This window comes from Cyprinodon variegatus, unplaced genomic scaffold (assembly GCF_000732505.1).
Source record: "Cyprinodon variegatus isolate N-32 unplaced genomic scaffold, C_variegatus-1.0 Scaffold4, whole genome shotgun sequence".
NCBI classification, from domain to species: domain Eukaryota; kingdom Metazoa; phylum Chordata; class Actinopteri; order Cyprinodontiformes; family Cyprinodontidae; genus Cyprinodon; species Cyprinodon variegatus.
Window position 1 is genome coordinate 3,126,026 of NW_015150457.1, and position 22,908 is coordinate 3,148,933.

The following is a 22,908-nucleotide window of genomic DNA, read 5'->3' on the forward strand; positions in this document are numbered from 1 at the left end:
ATCCATCCATCCATCCATTGACTGTAATCAGGAGCTGTACCACATCATCTAGGTGGAAATATCTGTCTGCCATGCAGGTTTAGCCTCATGTTGCCGTCTCTTATCCAGTCTTAATTGGTTTTTGACCTTCACCTTTCCTCTAAGCATCTGTGAGTGAGCGTTTGTGTGAAAATCAGCTGGGGTCAATGTTATTTGACAGATGAACATGCCGCAAGAATCTGTCGTTACAACCCAATTAGTCTGGAACATCTCATTTTAGTGTTTAGGAAACAAATGGAAGCTAGATTTTTACGTTAATTGACCCTTTATGGATTAGTAACCTACAGCTGCAGACATTATTTGGAGCTTAATCTGCTCTCACTCAACCCGTTTAGTATCGACTGCAACTGCTGCGGCCTCAGGTTGCTGAGCGGACATCTAAATCACACATGCAGACTCATGGAGTGATAAGAGACTTTACTGTCACTATGAGAAGAAGCCAGAGAGACTATATCTGGCATCTTGTCAAATCCTGCCTCCCTGATACGCTGCAGCATTTCACTAACCAGCCGCACACAGCAAATTAAAGAACTTTACTCTGACATTTTCATCTTCATTAAAGGGAAACTAGACAGAAAGTCACCATGAATGGACACACTCCATGTTATATGCTCTGCGCATGTGGATGTTTCACCTATTTGTGCCCAAGTCTCTTATATTTAAAGGCAGAAATAAACTAAAAATATTTCAAACTTTTTTTTTTTTTTTTTACAGAAAAAGATTATAGTCTTCTTAAAAAAGGATACTAATAAAGCTGTCCTTGGAAACAGGCAAACCTTTGTTGACATGATAAATATTTTTTGCTGTTTTTGTACTCTGTCTTTGCCTTTCTTACACAATGCAGATGTTTCTAATTTTATTAGCAGATGTGTCAAAAGTATTAATGTTTTTTATTGAAGCAAATGTTTGTATTTTTAAAGCTACTTAAAGTATAAAAGTAAAAGTAATGCAGGAAAAATTGACAAATGCTTTAAATTCTACTGGTTACTGCGCTACTATATTAAAGGAGCATTTTTCTACAGTTCTGGATGATAAATTCCTTATACTTAGGTTTTTTAGTTTTATAACTAATTACGCTGTCAAATTTAACTGCATCATCTTGAAAAACTCTTTATTTTGGTATGTAGTGAACAACAAGTTGGTGCAGAACTGAGTCCAACCACAAAGAAATAGATTTTCTAGATGAAGCTAATTATTTAGAGGGTTTTTGTTTTTTATTTTTTCAAATACCAACAGGCTATAAGGAAAATAAGCTTAAATTACCCAAAACTAATAAGTGTATTTTTAAAATGTAAGAAGTGCAAAGTAAAGATAATTGCTAAAAAAAAAAAAGTAAGCAATGGAAGTAAAAAGTAAAATTTCTACTTGGGTAAGGTAATGTAGTATTTGTACTTTATTTCTTGACACCTCTGTTTATTAGAAACATCTGCATCAAACATCATTTAATCCCTTTTGGAACAATAATATTGAATAACGGCTTATAAATGGGTAATTATTGGTTTAGTTAATAAAAAGTTAATACAGTCAATATCTTTGCTGCATGGAAATTATTGGGGCTGATGGAACCTGTTGATTATTTTTTTGGTGAGTTTTAAAATTTCAGGAATATATATAATAATATTAATTAATAATAAATATGATATTTTAGTTAAGAAGATGACTTTAATCTTTCAACTGACCTTCACTTCCTGACTTGTTAATGTTGCATGTTGAGCTTTAAAAAAAAAACAACCCAAACCTTCTGCATGTTGTTGAGTTTGTTTCCTCCCACTAACCAACTGCTGTTTGCCTGTGTGTCTTGCCTGCCTTTGCTCTCGCCCTCCCGGCCACCAGGGGCAGTGTTTGACCGCCAGGCGAGCATCCGGCGCTCCCTCATTAACACTGACACCGTGGCCCGCCGGCCCAAGAAGGTCAAACGCAGAAAGACTATATCAGGGCTGCCTGACAACATCAACCAGGAGCTAGGTATGGATCTCTGCGAAGCCTTTAGGTGCCAACCCTCTGCATGAGCGTCCTCCACTCTGTCACTACCTCTTTCTTTATCCGCTATGGCTATCCACAGTGGGTTGTGTTTTTTATACGGAGAAAAAACACATATTTTCTCATGTTACAAACACAAACTTTTTTGTTTAATGGAGATTAAATGTGACAGACCAACAATTTAACAGTTGGCCCCGGCTAAAAGCTGTTGGCTCTGTAAGTGTTAAGGGCCCTTGATGGTTAAGTGATTAATTAGCTCCATCCATCCTTACATTAACAGGTTTATTTCTCCTTGCAGAAGAAAAGCGTCGCCCAAAGCACGATGCTTCCACCATGGCTCCCCTTGTAAACCTTGCAGATTGTACTATTTTTCCAGCTCCCGCATAGTTCCCATGGGCTACTTCTCAGATTAACGCTCCTCTTGCCAGTCAGCTCAGTTTAGGTGGATAGCCCTCCCTGTTCCATTATTGAATGATGGACGGAGCAGTGTTTATTTTTCCATCCATATAAATCACTTTTTTATACAGGAACAACTGCCACCCTCCATGTTCGTCACGCAATTTTTGCTAAACTGTAAACCGGACTTCTTATCACTTTCTACCAAAAGTGGTGTTCGTCTTGCTGCACTTCTCTAAAGAAAAGACCTGTTGGTTCGGCATCTAGTAGTTGTTCAGATTATGGATTATACAGATTAGGATCAAGTTTTATTACCTAATCCTGCTCTAAACTTCAACACTAGAAGTTTTCAACTTGCAGGTGGTGATAAAACCTATGGTTTAATTTCCTTCCCCTTTGAAATCAGTCACTGCTGACTGGTGTTGGTCTGTCACATTAGATCCCAGAATATAACATTTGGAGTTTATGAGGATAATGGCCAAATTTGGAAAAATTCAGGCCTTATGAATTGAGGTTATTGGACAAAAGCTTTGCAGCGGCTGAGAAATCACAGGTTCATTTCTGCATATGTGGCGTTCTTATTGAGCCCACAGCACAGAGATGGTTACTCTTTCATGGAGGTTAGCTAAGCAATAAAAGTTTCATTTTATATTAAAAGTTATTCTCTCTATTTTTGTAAATTGTGAAGATTTTACGATGAATAATAAAGTTCTTTAAGAACATATGAGTTTCAAAACAGCTTTAAAAAGGTTTAGTGGTTCTCTAACCTTAGTGACTCTGGGTGTGAAGCGACACTAAGCTCTTAAAGCTGACAGTGCAGCATGACTAATGTTTACATTTCGCTCAGCTGTCTCATGGTAGCAGCATTCCATATCTCCTTTCTTTCTGTGGTCACTCTGATCCGTCAGGATTGATAGAAACAGAGCTTTAAAGTCTGGTTAGTGGCCCCTCTCGCTACAGCTTTTTGATGTCAGCACGGCTCGCTCCGGGGTAATTGTCCCGGCATTTCGTCCCTCCCTCCTTTAGCGCTGGAGCTGCCTGCAAAGTAGAGATGCAGCTTAATCTATCTATTGCAGCAGAAGCAGCAGCAGGCGAGCTGTCAGTCGAGCTTTTAGCAAAGGAGGGAGAGGGTGTATGTGTGGTTAGGAGAAAAGAGGAGGAAAGGACGCAGGAGTGCGAGTGCCAACACAAAAATACCAACAGGAGAACCACAACAAATGAGATTAGACGTCCTTTCTCTGTATCTTCCCTCTTCAGTGTTTACAGGCCGCTATGGTTAGTATACAGATTTTTACGTCTTCATTTAGTGCATGTTGTTGTTTTGCTGATCATGATTAAGCAAGTTTGCATTGGAAATGCATGATTATGGGTCTTTGGTGTAAATGTTAGTGTGTGTTGGGGTCAGTGATCTGTTAGGGTGAGTTATAAGATTGAGGGGGGGGCGGGGGTGTCTGCCATCCTCATTTCCCCCTTAATGAGAAAGAACAGATGCTACAAGGGTACGGTAAATGTAATTAGTAGTTTTCCGTGGCTTTTTTTTTCTTTAAAGTCCAGTCGGATGGGAAGAAGGCAGAGAAAAAGAAATAAATCTCCTTTTTTATTTTGTTTCTCCACAGCAGCTAAAGGGCGAGGCGGAGAGCTTCGGCCACATTCGATGTTCATCCCAGGTCAGTACTCCACCCTGGGCCGAGCTGCCAGCGTCAACTCCACCCTAAGACACTCAGACACCAGAGACTCCAGCTGCCAGACGGAGGAAGTGAAGATCGTCCCCCCGTCCATGAGAAGAATCCGGGCGCAGAGAGGACAGGGGATCGCTGCTCAAATGGCCGGTATCTCTGCCTCCTCTTCAACGGGAAGCATCTCCCTCTCCAGCACCGACAGCTCGGGGGTCGTGATGCTACCGCATCAGTTTAACGGGGACCCCTCCCGTTTTCACAGCCTCCCACGACAAGGCGCCAGGGTGTCCCTCAGTGCTGATCCGATCTACAGCAGCACGCCCATAAAGTCAGAGGATCAGCCTCAGAGGCAGATAGGGAAGCTTCAGGTGGACGACACTGTGGTGCACATGAGGAATTCCCCAAGAATGAACTCTCTACCCAGGCCAAAGTCTCAAGAGGTGAGGAGGACTACAGAGTGGGGTGGCAGTACAGCATGCGTAGTCTCCCCTCATGCTGCTTATTCCACCTCCTACATCCCTAACGCCACCCTGTCTAGCTCCACTGAGGTGATGAGCCTTAAGCCCTCCAACCAGTCACCGGTTTCAGTCTACCCCACATCTCGAGCACTCAACCAGGCTTCCTCCACCAGCAGTGACCTCTTGATGTCCAGTCCGACAGCTTTCTGCCACAGTCCAGCCTTGGCCTCCTCCACCCCCCTGCACACGCCTCAGGACATCAATCTGCCTCCTGGCAGGCCAGCGAGTGAGTCAGGTCACTCCGATAGCAGCATCCACAGCCACAGCACACTGGCCCCCACTCCGCCATCCTGCCTCCCAGAGGAAAACTGGATCTATGACACGCCTGAAAACGTGGTGGCTCCACATCGCACCCTGACCTCCAGCTGCTCCACCCCCATCAACCAGCTCTACAGCAGCTTGGACCACTCCTCCAGGACCACCACCGACTCCAGCTCCCTCTACTCTCAGGACAACGACGGCTACTACACCTCTATGCACCTGGACTCAGGTTTACGTTCCCGCAGCCACGGCAGCGGCAACGGCGCCACACTCGGACGCGCCTCTAGACACAGCATGTACGAGTGTCGCGAGGCGGTCGTCGAGGAAGACTCTGGCAGCCTGTACAGTGACCGCTCCCTCTCCCGCAGCATCTCCCTACGCAAATCAAGGAGGCCGCCTCCTCCTCCGACTCGGACAGACTCTCTGAGACGTAAGCCTGCGGCGAAGAAGCCCCTTGGCGGCGAAGTGTCGAACGGTGGCATGCTCAGTGAGACTCTGATCGCCAGCTTGCAGCAGAGCTTACAGATTGGACTGAGAGGGGGGAAGGGGAAGGGCGCCTCACCCTCCTCGCCCTCCCACAGCCCGAGCAGTGACTATGACGATCCCTGGGTGATGCGGTCGCGCAGTCAGAGCAGTATCAGCGCCGGGAGCTCGGCAGCCTCCCTGGCAGCTAACGCTAATTCTGCGGCCCTGCAGAACGTTTACTCGCTCTGCCATGTGACCCCCACCCCCAGCGACACCAGCAGCCTGCGTTCTGACTACGCAGACTCATGGGGGTACTACTCAGACTACCCGCGTAGCCAGACAGACCAGCGGGCGCAGACGCCTCCCGGCCACGCCACAGATAAGCTCCCAGGTGGCGGTCATCCAGGAAAGTTCCAGAACGGAGGTCAAACCCAGGGGGGTTCAGCCCAGGAAGTGGAGGCGTCTGTGAAGAGCAAAGCCGGCTCCTCTCCGGACAGGGTGCACAGACTCACCTCCCCATCCAGCGGCTATTCCAGCCAGTCCAACACCCCCACTGCTGGAACGCCGGTACCAGCTTTCGTCAGGTCCATGTCTCCGTCAGGTGGCAGACCCAAACCCAGAGTCCCAGAGAGGAAGTCCTCCCTCCTCTCCTCAGTTTCTGTCTCCTCGTCCTCCACATCACTGTCCTCCAACACCTCAGACAGCCTGAAGAGTTGTGCCCAACCACCACCTCCTCCTCCACCGCTGCTCTCCTCCTCAGCTCCCAGCACCCCTCTCAGTGCTCCTCCACCCTTCCCTCCACCCCCTCAAGATGCTTCCCTGGATCTCCCCCCTGCTTGCTCCACTTCCTCTGATTTCCCTCCTCCTCCATCCCCAGACATCCTGATCCATAGCAGCTCGTCTTTCAATGGGAGCCTCAGTCCGCCCCCTCCCCCGCCTCCTCCCCCTCCCCCTCCACTGCCTACTTTTCCTTCAGCGTCTTCCTTGCCTCTTAAGAAGGGAGCTACAGATCCTCCCAAGGCAGGTCTTCCCAGTAGCCCCTCAAAGTCTCCCAAACCCCTCATCACCCCGTTTGCACTTCAGAGCGTTCAGCTCCGCTCAGTCAGACGACAAGAAAATGAAATCAATAGTAAATCAGAGCAGATTGAAGCTCAGGAAACCAGGATAGAAACCATTTTGGGTGTGAAAAATCAGGACTGGGAGCCACCCAACTCTGCAGAGCCCCCCACCGTGCAGACCGGCTCTACTGGGCAGGATTTGCATGAGACCCAACCGTCGCCAGTGTCACAGCTCCTGGAAGAGCTGTCACTGGACGGCAGTTTCTCAGATGAAACACCAGATGGCGCTGATATCAACGGGGAATCCGAGGAACGGAGTTACTGTTTGTTAAACAGAGAAGGAAACGAGCATCAGGACTCGTCACATAGCTGCGAAGTGACCCCCATCAAACAGCCCCCGGCAGTCGCCCAGAAACCCAAAGTTTCACTAATCCTCCCGTTTAACCAAAGCAAACATGTTAGTGTGCATCCTCAGGATAGTCTGTCTATAACCCAGGCAGCAGATGAAGTGGATGCGCTGCCTGGGCAGATGAAGGAGGAGCTGATAGAGAGGACAGAGCAACAGGATGAGGAAGATACCAAAGAGCTGTCAGGGGGAGGGGAGACATCCCCAGACCAGGAGGACTCCTGCTTTACATCTGAAGATACAAGTGTTGGTCATCATCTTCCAAATGGAGAGGTGCAGGAAGAGGAAGAGGAGGATGAAGATGGACTGAGCAGCACCACCGGGTCCATCAGCTCCAAGGATGATGATACAGGTGAGTCAGAACTCTAGTTTGTATAATTCTGAGGAAAATGGATCCTAAAAGTGTTTTTGTTGAAGACTTTGAGGATCTGCTATGGTTAGAAGTTGAGCTGCTAATTGCTGCTTGGAAATATGAGAACTCTGATTATTTGTGAACGGAGAAGGAAACTTTTGAGGAAACATAATTTAACATGAAACCCCCCCACCCCCACTGTCAGAGTATATATTATCTCTCTTCTTTTCTCCCATTCCTACCCCTCCCTCTCCCACTCTCTCTTTTGGTACGAGGTAACGATGGGGGCACGTGTCCCATGGGAGATGGTGTTTTGTGGTTGGAGGGATATTGGCGGGGGGGAGGGGCCACATGGTATCAGAGTGGAGGGAGGGGAACTGATCCTGTAGAAAGGATGAAGCGGAGGAAGGGGCGAGTGTAAACTGTGACTGCAGGCAGTTGATGCTCAGACCTGAGCGAGGAAGGATGGGAGGAAAGCAGAGGAGGATGTAGGCCAGCCAGGGATGCTCCTCTGTGCATAGAAGAGGAGCAGCATGGACACCTGAGCCTCTTTTCAGTTCTCTGATTTAAGATTTAAATTAGTTGCCTTTTTTTCTCTCTCTCTCCTTAGGGGAGGTTTTTGAACCCAGTACGGCTGAAGCGTCTCCGTCCCCGTCAGTAAACGGGGCGTCAGAAAAAATCATGGTGACCCCGACTCCTACTCCTGCTCGACCCAGAACCACAGAGGACCTCTTTGCTGTGATACACAGGTAGGAGCTCCTTCCAGCTTTCCTAATCTCAGATGAAATCTTCCAAATTTGTCCTCCTTTAATCATTGCCTCTGTTTTAAAACCTTCTGTCAACCCCCAGCTTCCTCTTCCTCACCCTTTCCTCAAAAACTAATAAGCCCCTTTTCCCCCCCCATCACCCTTCAGGCCTTGATTTCTCTTCCCTCAGCTCCCCCCCCTTCACCTCTTAGACATAACTTTAATGAAAGCATCGCTGCTGAAGCAAACTCCTCTTTTCTGACTAGTGAAACTACAAAAAGGGAAGACTCAGAATGAGTCATTAAATGTTCATGAAAGCATCTGTGTTCATTCAGTCACATTATCATCGCTCATTTTCAACAAAAGAGGGGGAAAAAACACAGTTTCTTCATTTATTATTAAACTATTGAACACCCTGAAATCCTAATCTAGGTTAGAGGCCACCGGAGATTTTCCCCATCTTCAGTTTTCATGTTTCTGTGACACACTCTGCATACATTGCTCATAAATATCCCATGCAGCCCGCCAGTTTTGTGCTCCACTGTCACGTGCAGCAGCTGCAGATGGACTTCATCCCGAGCAACACAGCGCTTTATTTCACAGGTTTTTTTTCTTCCTTATCCGTGCTCAGAAGAGGGGTTCTCCACGTATTTGCGGAACCCGCCTTATCACGTGTACAAGCATGGTGGTGGTGTTGTGCAGCCTAATTAGAGATGAAGACTGCACGTAGCTCCGGGGCAAGTTATTTGTATTTATTCGGCACACTCCTCCTACTTCACACCACCTGAGGGGGACGGAGCGTAAAGAATAATTTCACAGATTTGGGGACATGAAGATTTCTATAGATATTTAAACCTGTGAGGAAGAAAAACGTATAAACCTTAATGATGGAGGCTTTTTGGCTGTAAAATGGGCAAAAATTCAAATAAACTTGGGAATTTTGAAGCAACACTTTTAGTGGTAAAAAAGTCTAAAGAAAAAAATATCTTATACATTTCTAATAGTTTTTATTTTTCGGCTTCTTTATATTCTAAGGACTTTAAAACATGAGAGAAAAGCATGAGCAGCAGGTTCCTTTTTAGCGATGTGAAGATTATGTGGGATTTATACCTTGTTGGTATAAATCTCACATAATCTACACCAACTTTTTTTTTTTTTAACTCTTTAAAGGTTGTTATTTATCACTTAAGAAGAGATAAGAGATTTCAGGTTTGTTTTGCTGATCCCTGATCGGACTCAGTTTCTTATCTCTTTCCAGTCAGGTGATGCGTGTTTAAGTAAGACAGTAATAAACGGCTCGTAGAAACATTTTTTTTTAATGTTTTCAGTGATTGATTAAAATCCTGAGTGGAAACTCTTCAGATTAAACCCTGGAAGCAGCCAGGAGGGAAAGATCGATTGTTTGCTCGGAGCTCTGTCTCATATTACCAATGTGATCACCTCTGGAACTATTCATGCTGTTCAGCGTTGTCACAGCCCACCGAGTTCAGGTTTCCCATCTTATGCAACATTTAAGTGATGATGCAACATGCAGAGGGAGGCTGCTTAGATCCTCTAAAATCAGAGGACTCTCACATCAATCGCTGGTGTTTTTTAGTCCTCCCCTCCTTTTTATGACCTTCACTATGAGGTTTAATTTTCTCCAGTTATTTTTCCTGATAGCAGGGTTTCTTAATGAATACTTTAGGATTAGAGATTCTGCATGTGTCCTTCTCTCATATCTTTACCACCTTCAGCTTCAGATGCTCTGCATTTTCAGTGCATTTAATTACATTCTCTCAGCGACGCTGTAAGGTGTATTGGGTTATGGGATCTGAATTTAAATAAAATTCAGACAGACCCAGATGAAATGTTTTAGTTCTTTTTTTTAATCATATTTTAGTAAAACATTTTCTCTAATATTCTTATTCGATCACTTTGGCCTAAACTGTATCACTGCAGCACAGAAGGCACATGGTCCTATGACCCTATGAACAGGGTCTGCTGACTGCTGCAGGATGCTTCATCCCCTTAAAGATACAATGAATAAATCTTGAGCTTGAATTACTACTTTAAATATCTCTACTTTTAATGACCAATTTATTATATTATTTACTGGTTTATATTGGCCTGAGATGCGCCAATCCAGTTTTTCTATCTTAATCTGATACCAATAACTGGGCTCAGCGTATCGGCCGATATCCGATACGTTTCAACTGTTTAAGAAATATATCTCTTTATGTGAGTGAAGGCTTTAGCCTTGACATAAACATTGTTAAAAAAAAAGGGTAACAAACTTTCTGAGTGCAGATTTTTAGTTAAACATAAATAAAACTTTAAGTGAGTCATGACAGTAGATGAAGTTCTCACCTTTACACGATTTAGATCTGTCAGGTTTTATGCTGGGTTGGTGTCAAAGGTCAACCATTATCCTACTCATATAAGAGTCTTTTCAGGGATTTGGAAGTTTGTGGATCTTAGGCCAGAGTTGATGTTTACAGGCGCTTTCATCCAATTTGCTTGAGAAGTTTACTGATGTGTAGAAATAAAGACCTCCTCCCAAGCACTGGCAGCTGCTTCCACATAGTGTTGACTCAAAGCTGAACATCAATACATGCTGATGTTTCCAGAATTACCTGTTTATGGCAATCTTTAAAACTACCATGAAATACATTACGGTTATAGTCAAAATGTTCTAAGCATATATATGACATATAAAATACACATATGTGTGTATTTTGTCTCTAGGTTATCACCCTTGTTTTTTGTTGAGTTAACTCTTATTGAGTTCCTCTAAACATCTGCTGAATCTACTGGTCTCTGTGTCCACAGGTCAAAGCGGAAGGTCCTGGGGCGTAAGGAGTCTGAGGAAGAAAAGTCCCGAACCGGCAGCCAACCCCAGTCTCCTCCATCAACCCCCACCAGCCTGTCTCCAGGATCACCTCTGCCCCGCCAGTCCGGCCCCATCCAGCGCAACCTCCGCAAGACCTCCACCAGCAGCGACACCTTCAAGGCCCTCCTCCTCAAAAAGGGAAGCCGCACAGAGACCAGCTTCAGGATGTCTGCCGCCGAGATGCTTCGCTCCACCGACCCACGCTTTCAGCGGACGCGCTCCGAGGGCTCGATGGACCCCGCCCTGGCTTCGCCCACCTCACCAATGGCTCCAAACAGCCCCTCCAACTCTCCAGGCAGAGGTAAGAGGGCGACAGAAGAGTGGAGCCGCTACGACGCCTACGGCCTCTCATCGCCCACGTCTTCGCCCTACTCCATGGGCATCTCAAAATACGGACGCTCCCGCACGCCGCCGTCAGCCGCCAGCAGCAAATACAACGCTCGCAACAGACTCCTCAGCAGCCCCATGACTGTGATCTGTGAGCGCGAAGGAGAGCTGGCTGAGAGCGAGTGTGGAGAAAGCGCGGAAAATCAGTCCGAACCAGCAGTGCAGACTCTCACCGTGCTTACAGACTCTAACGGCACATGAGGAGCTGAGCTCCTGTGGAACACAACCTGGAAGGAGTCCTGAGGAGGAGCCTTCCTGAGAGACCAGCCCCCTCAACGCTGCCTCTGAAGGGTCCGACGTGACGCCGGCGGTCACCTGACCATTCAAACCTGTCTGAAGTGGGAAAATGGTCCTGCTCCTCTCATTTCATTCTCTCCTCAATCTTCTAGCAATTCCCCTCAAAGTACCACATTTGGAGGATGAACTGAAGTGGGCTGAAGGATCGCAGGAAGCTAAACATTTAAGTTTGCGGCTGTGTTGTTGTTTTTTATGAGAAAGATCTGCTTTCTGCTCAGCTTGTAAATCTCAGTTTCTGCTTTTTACTGACTGGTTTTAGAAAGTGACTGATAGCAGCCGTGTTTACAAAAAGAAAACCGGATTAAGGATGAGGTACATCAAACATAAAACCCATCGGTACACACTCTAGAAACACCAGCTTTTCATCAGTGGTTCATTGGGAGAACACTGGCTCAGTGCTGCCACCTAGAGACTGGATCATAACATCTTCACTTTCTGTTTGTAGACTTTTGCACTGTGCATAGATCTGTTTTTGTTTGTGACCTTAAAATATGTTTTAAAGATGATTTTAGTCATGAGTTGTGTTTGGGAGTTAAATATGAACCTGTAAATGTTTATTAAAAAAATCTTATGTTATTTTCCAGCTCTTTTAGTTTTGTAACCAAAGAGTTGAATATTAAACAGAACTGGCTGTTGATCTGAATTCAGTCTGTGTCTTTATGTCTTATAACAGATCTATTTGGTGTTTTAAAATGATTTCTATAACACTGTCCAACTAAATCTGATTATTTAATGAACTTAAGGTTTAGAGCACTTTTTTCCCCTCTGTTAAGGACTGTTATTACTCATAGATGGGTGTTGTTGTGTATAGATCTGGGTTGATTCATATGTTCATGTCAAATTTAATAATTTGTTTCTTTTTCTGACTTTTTTTAAAGCACAAATCCAAAAAGATGTTCAGATGGATGGACGATCTGTCTCTCATAAACATAAACCATTCTATGTGATGTCTTCCTTCCTGATTTTTGCTTACGTGTTGCTCTCTTATTAAATATGGGAAATATTTGACATGTCACAGAAATGTAGATGACTTGTAAACACCCAGTTAGACTTCCCTATTTAATGGGGGAGTGAGAAAATAATAACAATAATTCAAAATACCAATATCGCCATACTTTATAAAAACATTATTAATTCAAAATACGGCTGAAAGGATCTTTAATGTTAAAAAAATCGATGCATGATAGATTCATTAGATGGAGGGTTAGCACACAGATGGATGTTGGATGATAATTAATATATAGCATATTAAGACAAGAGGATTGGGGATACAAACTGGAAATACAAATGTGCTTTAGAATTAATAAATTTCAGAAAAAATTGAGAATTGCTGTTTTAAGACAAAACAAGAGGTGCATTTTTTTTTGCAGATGTCCTTCAACTGCTCCTGTCCTCATTCTTAACTTCTATTAATCTGTCTTCGGGGCTCACAGCTGAGTAAATCTTGTCTCTTCAGATTAATAAACCACATTGACAGGCGGGTGATGTCCCAGCCATGGCACCCTGAGGGCCACTGTGCCTCCAAGCTGCCTCCTGGCCGTGATCGAGTGTTTGTTTCGTGACGGGAAGCATCTCAGATCTGGAGGTTTGTTAGAAGCCGGCTGGCAGAAAGGGGTGGGAGTGAAGCGCCGGGCTCCTTTGAAATATCTGTAATAAAAAACTGTGATATTTATTTATGTCAGTTCCCTCTGTGTGACTCAGAGCCATCTGCCTGCCTGACACACCTAATCATATCCTCATTAGAGCTGTGGTCATAGCTCCAATGCTCCTGTCATCCTGTAAGCTCAACCCTTCCCCCCCTGTGTGGTCATCAGTTACATCTGGTAATCCCCACAGGTTTAATAAAAAAACAAGCATTTCTTCCTGCAAGGTTTCCTCTCAGGACCTGAACGTGGATGTCCTACCCTGATTCAGCAGTCACCTGTCCTCCACAAACTGCCTCCATCTGGGCGTCAGATGGGAATCTATACCCCTCCCAGCTATAACTGCACTGCTGACGCTTCCTGCTGTCTTCTCGTTAACACATGCATCTATACAGGGTTTGATCAGCAGCCACGCAACGTACCCCAGTCTGGTCAACATGATGCAGCAGCTAAAACCAGAACATTTTACATCCAACTACTATTTGCATGGTTGATCATTTGTTCTAATTTTCCTCCAGGGTTTAATGTAAGATTTAAACCTATAAAAATCTTAAGAAAAGGTTTTTAGGAAACTTAATCTGTATTTTGTTTTTTTTTTCTCTCTCTGGTAGAGATGTTCCAGTTTTTAAGATTCCCCTGAAAATGATCAGACTATATTAGAGATGCATCGATCAGTCAGAATGATTCATCAGGGTTTTACTACATGCAGCTTTATTTGTGAGAATATGTCTTTAATTCAACCTTCTTGCCAAAGATTGCATTGATGTGCCATCCTGGATGAGCCTCATTATCTGAGCCACTGTGGGTTGTAGAGGCCGTCTCATACTAACATGAGTCTGAAAGCACCACCAACATTCTCAAGTGACCAAAGAATAAACCAGAAAGCATATTTAGTGAGTTTTTCTCACTAATTGCCAATCATTTCCACCTGTTGTCCATTTGCAGAACAGCATGTGAATTTAATTGTCAATCAATGTCCCCTCCTAAGATTTAATTTCAGTGAAGTATGATTTAATTCACGTTATGTTGTTTACATTCTTTTTTTTTTTTTTAGCAGTGTGTTTTCCTACTTAATCCAATGTTCCATTTCAACGTCCCTTTGTCTTCATTCATCCATCTGAGGATTTATCAGACCTCAGTTTGTCCATCCAAACCATATTTCTTTTCTACTTCAATCAGTTTGTCCATCCATGGAAAGAAGCAGTCATTTTTTTCAATCCATTCTTCTGTTATTTGCTCTTAATTTAATATAAAAATTGGCTTAAAATGACGGAGTATTCGCTCTCTAATGTTTAGAATCCCAGTTCTGGACCCAGGACCCTTCATATTTTGTAATTGATAGGCTCTGATCAGTGATGTTGATCACTGATCAGAGCCTATCAAGAGAAAGCTGGGTATCTGAGTGGTGCTTTGTTTAGTCTATCTAGTTCCTTCAAACTAAAATAACCTTTCATACTGAAGGCTGGCATACTATAACACACAGTTAAACACCAGAAAACCAGGATTGCTTTCCATCCAAATTAGCTCACGCAGCAGGGGTGTAGTCAAAACGCCCATCTGTGGTGTTTAGATTAAAACCCCTAATTTTAGATTTGTTCCTGGTGCTAATGCTGCGCCTCAGCGAGCGCCATGAATCAACATTAAAACTAGGAGGGTGTGTTTGGTTTTTACTAAAAGAGGAAAATGGGAAAAAAAAAAAAAAAATTGCTGATTTTTCCGAACATGATCCGGGGCACCGTCCTGCCACAAATAAAACCACTGACTCAGCAGAGATAAACCTTAGGAGGATGAGGAAGGGGAGCGAGGATAAAGGGCAGAGCGAACAGCGGAGAAGATCTAATCCGGCTGATGAAAGGTCACTGTTGTCTGGAGTGCAATCGCAAATTTTACGCATCACAAATTAAATGAAACAAAATGATATCTGTGAAATTTAATAAAAGAGAAACTGGAATCATTTCATTTATTGTTTTTTTTTATTTTTTTTTTATTAATGATAAAATAACTTTACATTCAACATCAAATAGAAGCAGATAATCAGCGTTAGTTTCTCTGAAAAAAACATAATTACTCATGTAAACAAGGCATTATCATGTTAGTGTTTATAATTACTCCCAGATATCTAAAAGGTTTGCAGGTTGGAGGCTCCAGGCACCGCCTGCCAACTTTACGTGTGACATGACAAGTCCAGAAATAGATACTTAGTCATTTATCATGATGGATCTGATAGGAGAGGATGTGAGTGAGGTCTGAGAGAAGATAAACAGGGATTAATCAAACTGGTGGAACGACTGAAAAAGCTGCAACAAACCTTCAAAGTTAAGCACAAAGGTTCATTTAATCATTTTTTTCTGGTCATACTGAAATTAATTGTCTGATTTCTATAAAACAAAAGGTCTCCATTTCCTCTAGGTTTGCTGCTGTGGTGGAACGGAAAACATTCTCAGCTCAGATCAGGCTTCATGGAAAAGCCGTCGGCTGTTTTCCCAATGCAGAGGCCACACGTGGAAAACAACGCTCTGCTCGGATAAGAACAACATTAAATGTTATGCAAAATGATTGGTGTGGAGGAAAAGTAAATATATAGTAAAGCTAGGTGATGACAACATCATGCTGTGGGGATTGTTTTCAATCGTGTAGAAAGATGGAGCCAAATGTGAAGGAGTAGAAGACTTGAGGCTGGAGGTTTACAGGTAAAAAGCCAGAGCTCCAAAGAAAGTGTTTACCTTGGTCATGTGTTAGAACTGCTGGTCAGATTCCAGAACTAATAGCAAAATCATTTTTTACATGTGATCAGAAAACAAGAAAGTGCTGAAAGAGACGTCAGTAAGGCACTGAAAAATAAAGAAGCATCATGATCCTAAACATTATAAGAGAGTTCTGAGACTTTCTGACATGAGATGGACTAGGTTCTCTGATTCTTGGTCCATGGACCATCGCAGCAGCTGCTTAAAAAGAAAAAAAAACTTGGCTTTTAAAAACTAGATCCTTTCAAATTCAAAATAACATTTTATCTAGTAATTCAGCTAAAATGTAAAAAAAAAAAAAAATCCCTTTTAAACAGTCAATAATATGATTAAAAAAAAAATCACAAAATTATATTTTCATTGCATTATAGGAAAAAAAAAAAAAAAATCAAGGCACTCTTTCCACTTGGTTCCCCCCTGCTGGACATTTTCTATTATTAAGGTTTTTCAAGTATTTGGTCATCAACATCAGTAAGTTTTTGTAAAATTTATAAACTCTTCCTTTTTTATCATTCTTCAGAAGCTGCTTTTAGTTGGATCCCAACTACTGCTCTGCTTTCTTGAGGATCCACACCTCATTCCTGCGGTTGGTCAGCTTGAACGGGGCGTCGTACCCGGCCGTGTAGTACGGCTTGTCCACGAATTCGACGCCGTCCCTCTTCAGGCTCTCCAGAAGCTTCAGGAGCTCTTCCCGCCTCGTATTTTCATTGGCAAAACCTCCATATGTCCTGGAAAAAAGGAGTAGGATTAACACCCTGCAGCAGTGACTCCCACTAGGAGGTAAGTGTACCTCCTAGTGGTCGGTGAGTGCATTGCAAGGGATACACCAAAATATTTTGTGCATCTTCTGCCTCCAACACACTGTTTACTACAGTGTGTTGAATTCATGTTAATGTGTATTTAGAGACATTTCAATTAGTGGAAAGAAAATAAATAAAACCGAGCTGGGATCTGTTTTGCTTTGTGAGGACCCAACTGAAAAATTAAACAAGCTTTTATTAAACAAAAAGTACGTTTTTCTTCTTTGAGTTCACCTGCAGCTTTGACACACATCAAAATCATTCAGAGGAACAGACTGGATGTAGGGAACAGCCTGAGATCAGCTGGTTTTCACAAAGTAAAACTAATAAAGTCAGTCTGACTATAATTTTTGCTCTGTATTTTGTTTCCAATTCATCAAGTTTAAATGGGATATAAGGGATTTACTCAATGGAGCTCCAGTTTTATGAATACAGGTTTATTATAGGATTTTATTTTGTATTCATTTTGATTCTTGCAAACTTCCAGGCAACATATTAATGTTTATTTATTTGAGATGGAAAGCATAAAACTATAAAAAAAATACATGCACAAATTAAGATAGATAGAGAAATGGAGATATAAATATAGAGGTAGATATACAATCAATAAAAACATATGAAATAGGATAAAAACAAACAAAAAATTAGAATAAAAAAATAATTAAAAAAACTCAGTTCTTCAAGATGCATTAAACTATCTAATGGCAGCCTGGACAAAATGTCTCTCCGTTCTATTTCTCACAGAGATCAGTGTCGAAATAAGACTTTATTTTAATTAATGTACAAACACTCATGACTAGATTTAAAATGATATAAGTTTAGAAATCGATATTCTGCCAGAAAAGGTGATTTAATATAGAACTAGGGGTGGGGAATTAGTTTATTGTATTGATTAATATATTTTTTTGTATATGGAGATTTAGTTCTTAGATTTTTACCAAACATCCACTGACAGAGTGACATCAGTTCATCACTGTTTGTTCATATATGTGCTTATAACTGATAAAACAGCTCACTGTATGAGGCCGCCAGCAGCAGTGTGTTATATTTTACAGTCTGTGTGAAAGATGATTGTTTAACTGCGTTTTTCACAGCTTGAATTTCGGTGCCCTTTAAAGTGAGGTCACCTCACAGAGGGAATGATTGAGATAAAAACTAGTTTAGTTATTCTGACATGAGTAGTTATCTCACTCTTCAAATAAAGAGTAAGAATCGGCTTTTAATGTCCTTCTATGATGCGTTACTAATGTTACACTCCTGGGCTTGATGCAGGCATGGCTGTATCTCGCTCGTATTTTGTTATCATTAACATCTACTGCTCATAATAATAATTTATAGTATATTTTGTAGGATTCCTCTCATGATTCTTTATAATGTTTGTGGTTTCTTCAAACTAGCAGATGTACACATGGTGTTTGCAGAACAGGCTCTTTAAGCTGGTTTTCTACCTGACATATGCAGTGAACTCTTTCCGCTCCTCCATGAACACATCCGAGTCGCTGGGCTCAGGTGGGTTTGCCTGATGCTCATCTGGGATGTAGAAGGATACGGTAAACTGAGATTCGCAGGCGGGGCCGGCTCCAGGGACCACACGGCACGTCACAGGGGCGGTCATCTCCACTTTGGCCTCTAAAAGAAACAAACAGCAGTTGCCAGGATTTAAACACACGCAGAGCTTACACTGGGGAAATTAGATGCTGGTGTTTGGATGCATCGCTTTGGTGTTTAATGCTTCCTGAGCAGATGGTGGATGAAGAAAGATCAGACCCTGAGTGTACAGGTAGCATACCCCCCCTTCTGCTGCACACCTCAGTATTGAAAAACACAAACAATGTATAACATCATCAATAATGCTGCTGCAAACTGCAGAGTCAGAGGAAAGCTGAGCTCTAAACTGCTGAGCAGGAACTAAAGTTCCCCATCTATTACATTTATTCATCAACTTCTTTGTCTTAAATTGCAGATATTCTTCAACTTCATTCACTTGACTGGTTCCTAAAAATTAGGTGTCTAATATTTTGTAAAGTCAAATGAGATATATGTAGAAATAAAATAAAAAATAAAAAATGCATCTTTACACTCTGGAGGCACAAAGAACATCTGAGAGTTTCACACAGACTCACTGTTTTGGTTGTTGCCTTGAATGTAATTGAAGAGCTTTCTGAAGCCGGTCTTCACACATTCTTCACCCGTCATCCCACTCAGAGTGGTGCTCACCCACTTAGCAGCATGGTAGGTGCGGATCTCATAGTCCTGGCCCTGTTGGACACAGACAAACACACTTATTGGAGCTCAGGCCTATGATGCTTATCCATTATCTTTTCAAATGAACAAAATATCAGATCAGTTCCTCCGACACTGCAGATGGATAAAAGCCATTTCATCCCAGCGCTGCGTGTCTCGATCCTGTAACATCATCAGCGACCCCTCACACCCCCACTATGGACTGTTCTCCCTGCTGCCCTCTAGGAAGAGGCTTCGCGGCATTCGATGCAGGACCAGAAGGTTCTGTAACAGCTTTTTCTCCGCTGCCATAAGACTGCTGAACTGTTGAAACTCTAATCAAGTCACAAATGGAGACTCTGCTTCACGCTTGTAAACATAATATTTGCAAAACATGGTGAATTTCCCAATCCCTTTAAATGGAACTCAACTCAGTGTTCTATTGCATTTTGCACCATATCTTTTTATTTATTTTTGCACAGCTCTAAACCTTCCATATCAATACCTTTTGCACCATTTCACTCCTATACCGTTTTACATTTTGATCCCTGCTGCACTTTGTAAATGGAAATGTTCCTTTCACTGCTAAGCTGCTCCTTCACTGTTAAAAAGCTGTATGTAACAAAATGTCGTTTTGTATACACTGTGTATACAAAATGACAATAAATTTTGTCCAAGTCTGAATACTTTGCAGAAAACCACTCTTCATTATTCAGTCATGCCATGAAGTTGTCTCAAGTTTTAGAAATGCGAGAGCATGAAGGTTTAAATATTGCTTAATCGAAAAAGAAATACAAATACCCTGTGAAGTATTTACACCCTGCGATGTTCTTTGGTAGCAGTCCTCCAGAGTAATGCAGCCCCTTTATTTATGCACATTACCTTCTTGGATTGACCTGATTGGTTTTTTAAGTTTGCATTTTTCAACATTAATGTTCTACAGGTAAAATTCATATTTTCGATTTCATGCAAATAAAGCACATGTACATATTCAGCTTTCCAGTAAACAAATGTTATATTCAGAGCAGTTCAGAGGTTTATCCACCTTGACGGGAGTGTTTTAGCCTAAAGCAGGACTATTTAATTCCAGTTCTTCAAGTCAGGTGTCTTTGGATGATCTATTCGCAAACACAGGAGATTGCTGTCCAGGTCAGATATTAAAGCCATCCAGAGGGTTTCTATCTTGTCTTTTTATACATTTTTATTTATTATTTTATTTTTTTAACCTTCAGCTGATATCTTTTCTAATTAATTTCTAAACTCTGCTTAAAATATGGCTTTACCTCACAGGGTGCAAATGACTAAGCGTTTGGAATTTTATTTTAGTTTAATTTTATATAACTCAGTGAAATATATATGTATATATATATACTCTTACCCTGTAGCTCTTAGTTATAGAAAACATATTTCTTGTGCAGGAATAAGGTCTTAGCTCTGTTACACTGGTAGCCAATAATCAACATTTCGTTGTCACGATTCCCTGTGGGTTTTTTTGTGCAATGACACTAAAGAAAGTCTAAGTCTAAGTTTACGGTGGCCGGGAGGTGCAAACCAACATTACAAAATCTAAAACACTTTTACAAGTTCCAAAACAAATGATCATTTGAGGAATTCAACCGGAAAGGGTGGGTACTAACTCCGAGGATGAACCGGTCTGTTCCCCGTGTCGGGAGCGCGCATTGCAGCCAGAGAGGCGGATCTGACCATTTTTAAGGCGCTTCTGATTATTTCTCGGTGAACAGACCGGTTCAGCCTCGGAGTTAGTACCCACCCTTTCCGGTTGAATTCCTCAAATTATCATTTGTTTTGGAACTTGTAAAAGTGTTTTTTTTTTTTATGTAAATTTGTTTTCTGAAATGATAATTTGTTTTGGAACATGTTAAAGTGTTTTTTTTAAATGTTAATTTATTTTCTAAAATGATAAATTGTTTTGGAACTTGTAAAAGTTTTTTTTAAAATGTAAATTTGTTTTCTGAAATGATAATTTGTTTTGGAACTTGTTAAAGTGTTTTTTTTTTTATGTAAATTTGTTTTCTGAAATTATAGTTTGTTTTGGAACTTGTAAAAGTGTTTTAGTTTTTTTAATGTTGGTTTGCACCTCCCGGCCACCGTACTAATTCTAATTTTAGGATTAAGGTTTGAAGTCCCTTAGCGAAGACTCAAAATCTTAAAGGTGCATCAACTATATATTTACCAACCAGTTTGAATTTTTATCAATTTTCCCTTTGATTTAATTTCCATAACAGAGAGAAGAATGTTTAAAGTTACTAAAACTGTTTTTTGTTTTTTAAATAAAGATATGTCCAATTTTTATATTTTCTGAAAGTTGTTATCCTGTATTTAAAGGAAAAAATGTCCACAATAGTAAATACTTTAGATCCATATAATTCTGTCCTCCAAATCTTGTTAGGGTTACCTTTTTATTCATTCACCTTCATTATTTTTTTTATTTTTTTAATCATTTAATAGTATAAAAACAATCATGTTGGTTAAAATATGGCAGCATTGTTATATTTCTGTCTGATCTAAATGTTTTTTTCTGAACTAAACTTTATTCTGTTTAGGATTATTAAGATCTGGGGTATCAACTATCACACAAATGCAACAAAAATGAAAAATAAAAGTAAACAGAACAAAGGTTACAAGTTCAAGGTGCATATTTACCCAACAAATAGTGACTAAAGTCTGTCAGAAATACTGGAGGAAAGACAGAATCCCTTCATTTTTCTAATCCAACAGGTTCAGTCAGTGATATCTCACTGAACCAAGAAAAAGAGCAGAGCAGTTAAAACTGCTGCACAGTTTAACTGTTATTATTTTTGGTCTCATGACAGACAGGAGCTCAGAGCAGGTGAAGGTCTGAAGTTCTGCTTTTATGAGGAGAATAATTTACCTTGGACTCTTCTGCTGTGAATTTGGGATTCTTCAATCCGACGGAGAATAAAGCTTGTCCCATAGCTTTCAGCATGATTGATGAGCGGCTGGTCCTCAAATTAGAGAAAATCCTCAATGTTCAGCTTCCAAACGCCTGCAAACAGCTAAAGGTGCCCATTTTATTTTATACAAGAGCGTTACATCATCTGTTTTTATGTCTTTCTGGCTTCTGTGTGTCACCGAATAAACTTTATCTTCTCACTTTTAAATCTACCTCACTGCTCCATTGATAACATGTTACTAGAATAATAAAACAATTACCCACCGATAGGAGCGTTTGATCCTCGGCTTCACGGTGTCCGAATGATCCGATCGCTTCCTGTCATTGAACTCTGACTCCTGATTGGTCCCTGTCACTGAACTCTGGCTCCTGATTGGTCCCTGTCACTGAACTCTGGCTCCTGATTGGTTTCTGTCACTGAGCTCTGACTCATGACTGGTTGAGTGACTTGAATTTCAAAATAAAAGACGTGATCGTCGCAGGTTCAAAATGTGTCATTTTATTTTATTCTGACTTTAATCTTAGAATTCTGACTTTTTTTTCCTCAGAATTCTGACTTTAATCTCAGAATTCAGATTTTTTCCCCCCAGAATTCTGACTTTCATCTGAGAATTTTGGATCTTAATGTAGATGGGCACTATGAAGGAAGAGATGTGGGAGCACTCAGCTTCACTGACAAAGATTTGAGTTGTTTTGGAGGGCCAGTAACACACTGGTGGAAAATGACAGAATTAGGCGACTTTTTACGTGCCCGAGGGGTCCCCCATGATGCTATTTCATTTATAGAAGAGCAGAAGGCGATTCAAACAAGGGAGCTTGTTATTCTCTAGACATGGCTATGACTTGATGCTAATCTGTTTGTTAGCCGTCAGAATTCTGAAAAAAAAAGTCAGAATCTGAGATTAAAGTCAGAATTGACTTTTTTCCAATATTAAACTAAAATGATATTTTAAAATCAGTTAACTTTTTTGAATTTTTTGCAGTGGCCCTATTACTTTTCCATAGAATATAATTAAGGCTGAAACTACTATTTCTGACAAATTTAAAAGAAATATATACATGTCCACCATTTTTTTTTTCAAATTGCATTTTCGCAAAATTCAATCAGAG

The 22,908-nt window shown here is 41.6% G+C and overlaps 2 protein-coding genes across 12 annotated transcripts in view; one reads left to right on the forward strand and one right to left on the reverse strand.

Annotated features, from left to right (window-relative positions):
- The window catches only part of nhsl1 (NHS like 1), a 129,177-nt gene extending 116,517 nt beyond the window's left edge, over window positions 1-12,660 (forward strand). For 2 of the 9 annotated variants that reach the window (XM_015372725.1, XM_015372711.1), the window contains exons 5-8: window positions 1,873-2,004; window positions 4,032-7,151; window positions 7,762-7,900; window positions 10,709-12,558. In XM_015372725.1, the coding sequence (XP_015228211.1) occupies window positions 1,873-2,004; window positions 4,032-7,151; window positions 7,762-7,900; window positions 10,709-11,357 (4,040 nt within the window). In that variant the 3' untranslated portion in view covers window positions 11,358-12,558. Of the gene's footprint in view, window positions 1-1,872; window positions 2,005-3,018; window positions 3,691-4,031; window positions 7,152-7,761; window positions 7,901-10,708 lie in introns of those variants that run through there. The other 7 variants (XM_015372719.1, XM_015372774.1, XM_015372765.1 and 4 more) reach the window with 7 other exon arrangements.
- A 2,444-nt stretch (window positions 12,661-15,104) lies between these two features.
- On the reverse strand, window positions 15,105-22,112 carry LOC107082922 (heme-binding protein 2-like). Of its 3 annotated transcripts, none has more exons than XM_015371837.1 (5): window positions 22,063-22,112; window positions 21,757-21,891; window positions 18,764-18,899; window positions 18,089-18,269; window positions 15,105-16,568 (listed from the first exon to the last, which is right to left on the reverse strand). In XM_015371837.1, exons 2-5 carry the CDS (start codon window positions 21,829-21,831, stop codon window positions 16,385-16,387), a joined length of 576 nt encoding a protein of 191 aa, XP_015227323.1. In that variant the 5' UTR covers window positions 21,832-21,891; window positions 22,063-22,112; the 3' UTR covers window positions 15,105-16,384. The 3 variants fall into 3 exon arrangements, with proteins under 3 accessions (XP_015227323.1, XP_015227309.1, XP_015227316.1); XM_015371823.1 differs by having other exon boundaries at window positions 21,757-21,901; XM_015371830.1 differs by lacking the exon at window positions 22,063-22,112 and having other exon boundaries at window positions 21,757-22,052.
- Window positions 22,113-22,908: the final 796 nt, after the last annotated feature.

Coding starts and splice junctions, on each gene's coding strand:
- LOC107082922 (XM_015371837.1), bottom strand. CDS start 21,831: ATGCTGAAAGCTATGGGACAAGCTTTATTCTCCGTCGGATTGAAGAAT. Junction 18,900..21,756: donor TCACAGCAGAAGAGTCCAAG/GTAAATTATTCT, acceptor TGTGTCCAACAG/GGCCAGGACTATGAGATCCG. Junction 18,270..18,763: donor TCAAGGCAACAACCAAAACA/GTGAGTCTGTGT, acceptor TGTTTCTTTTAG/AGGCCAAAGTGGAGATGACC.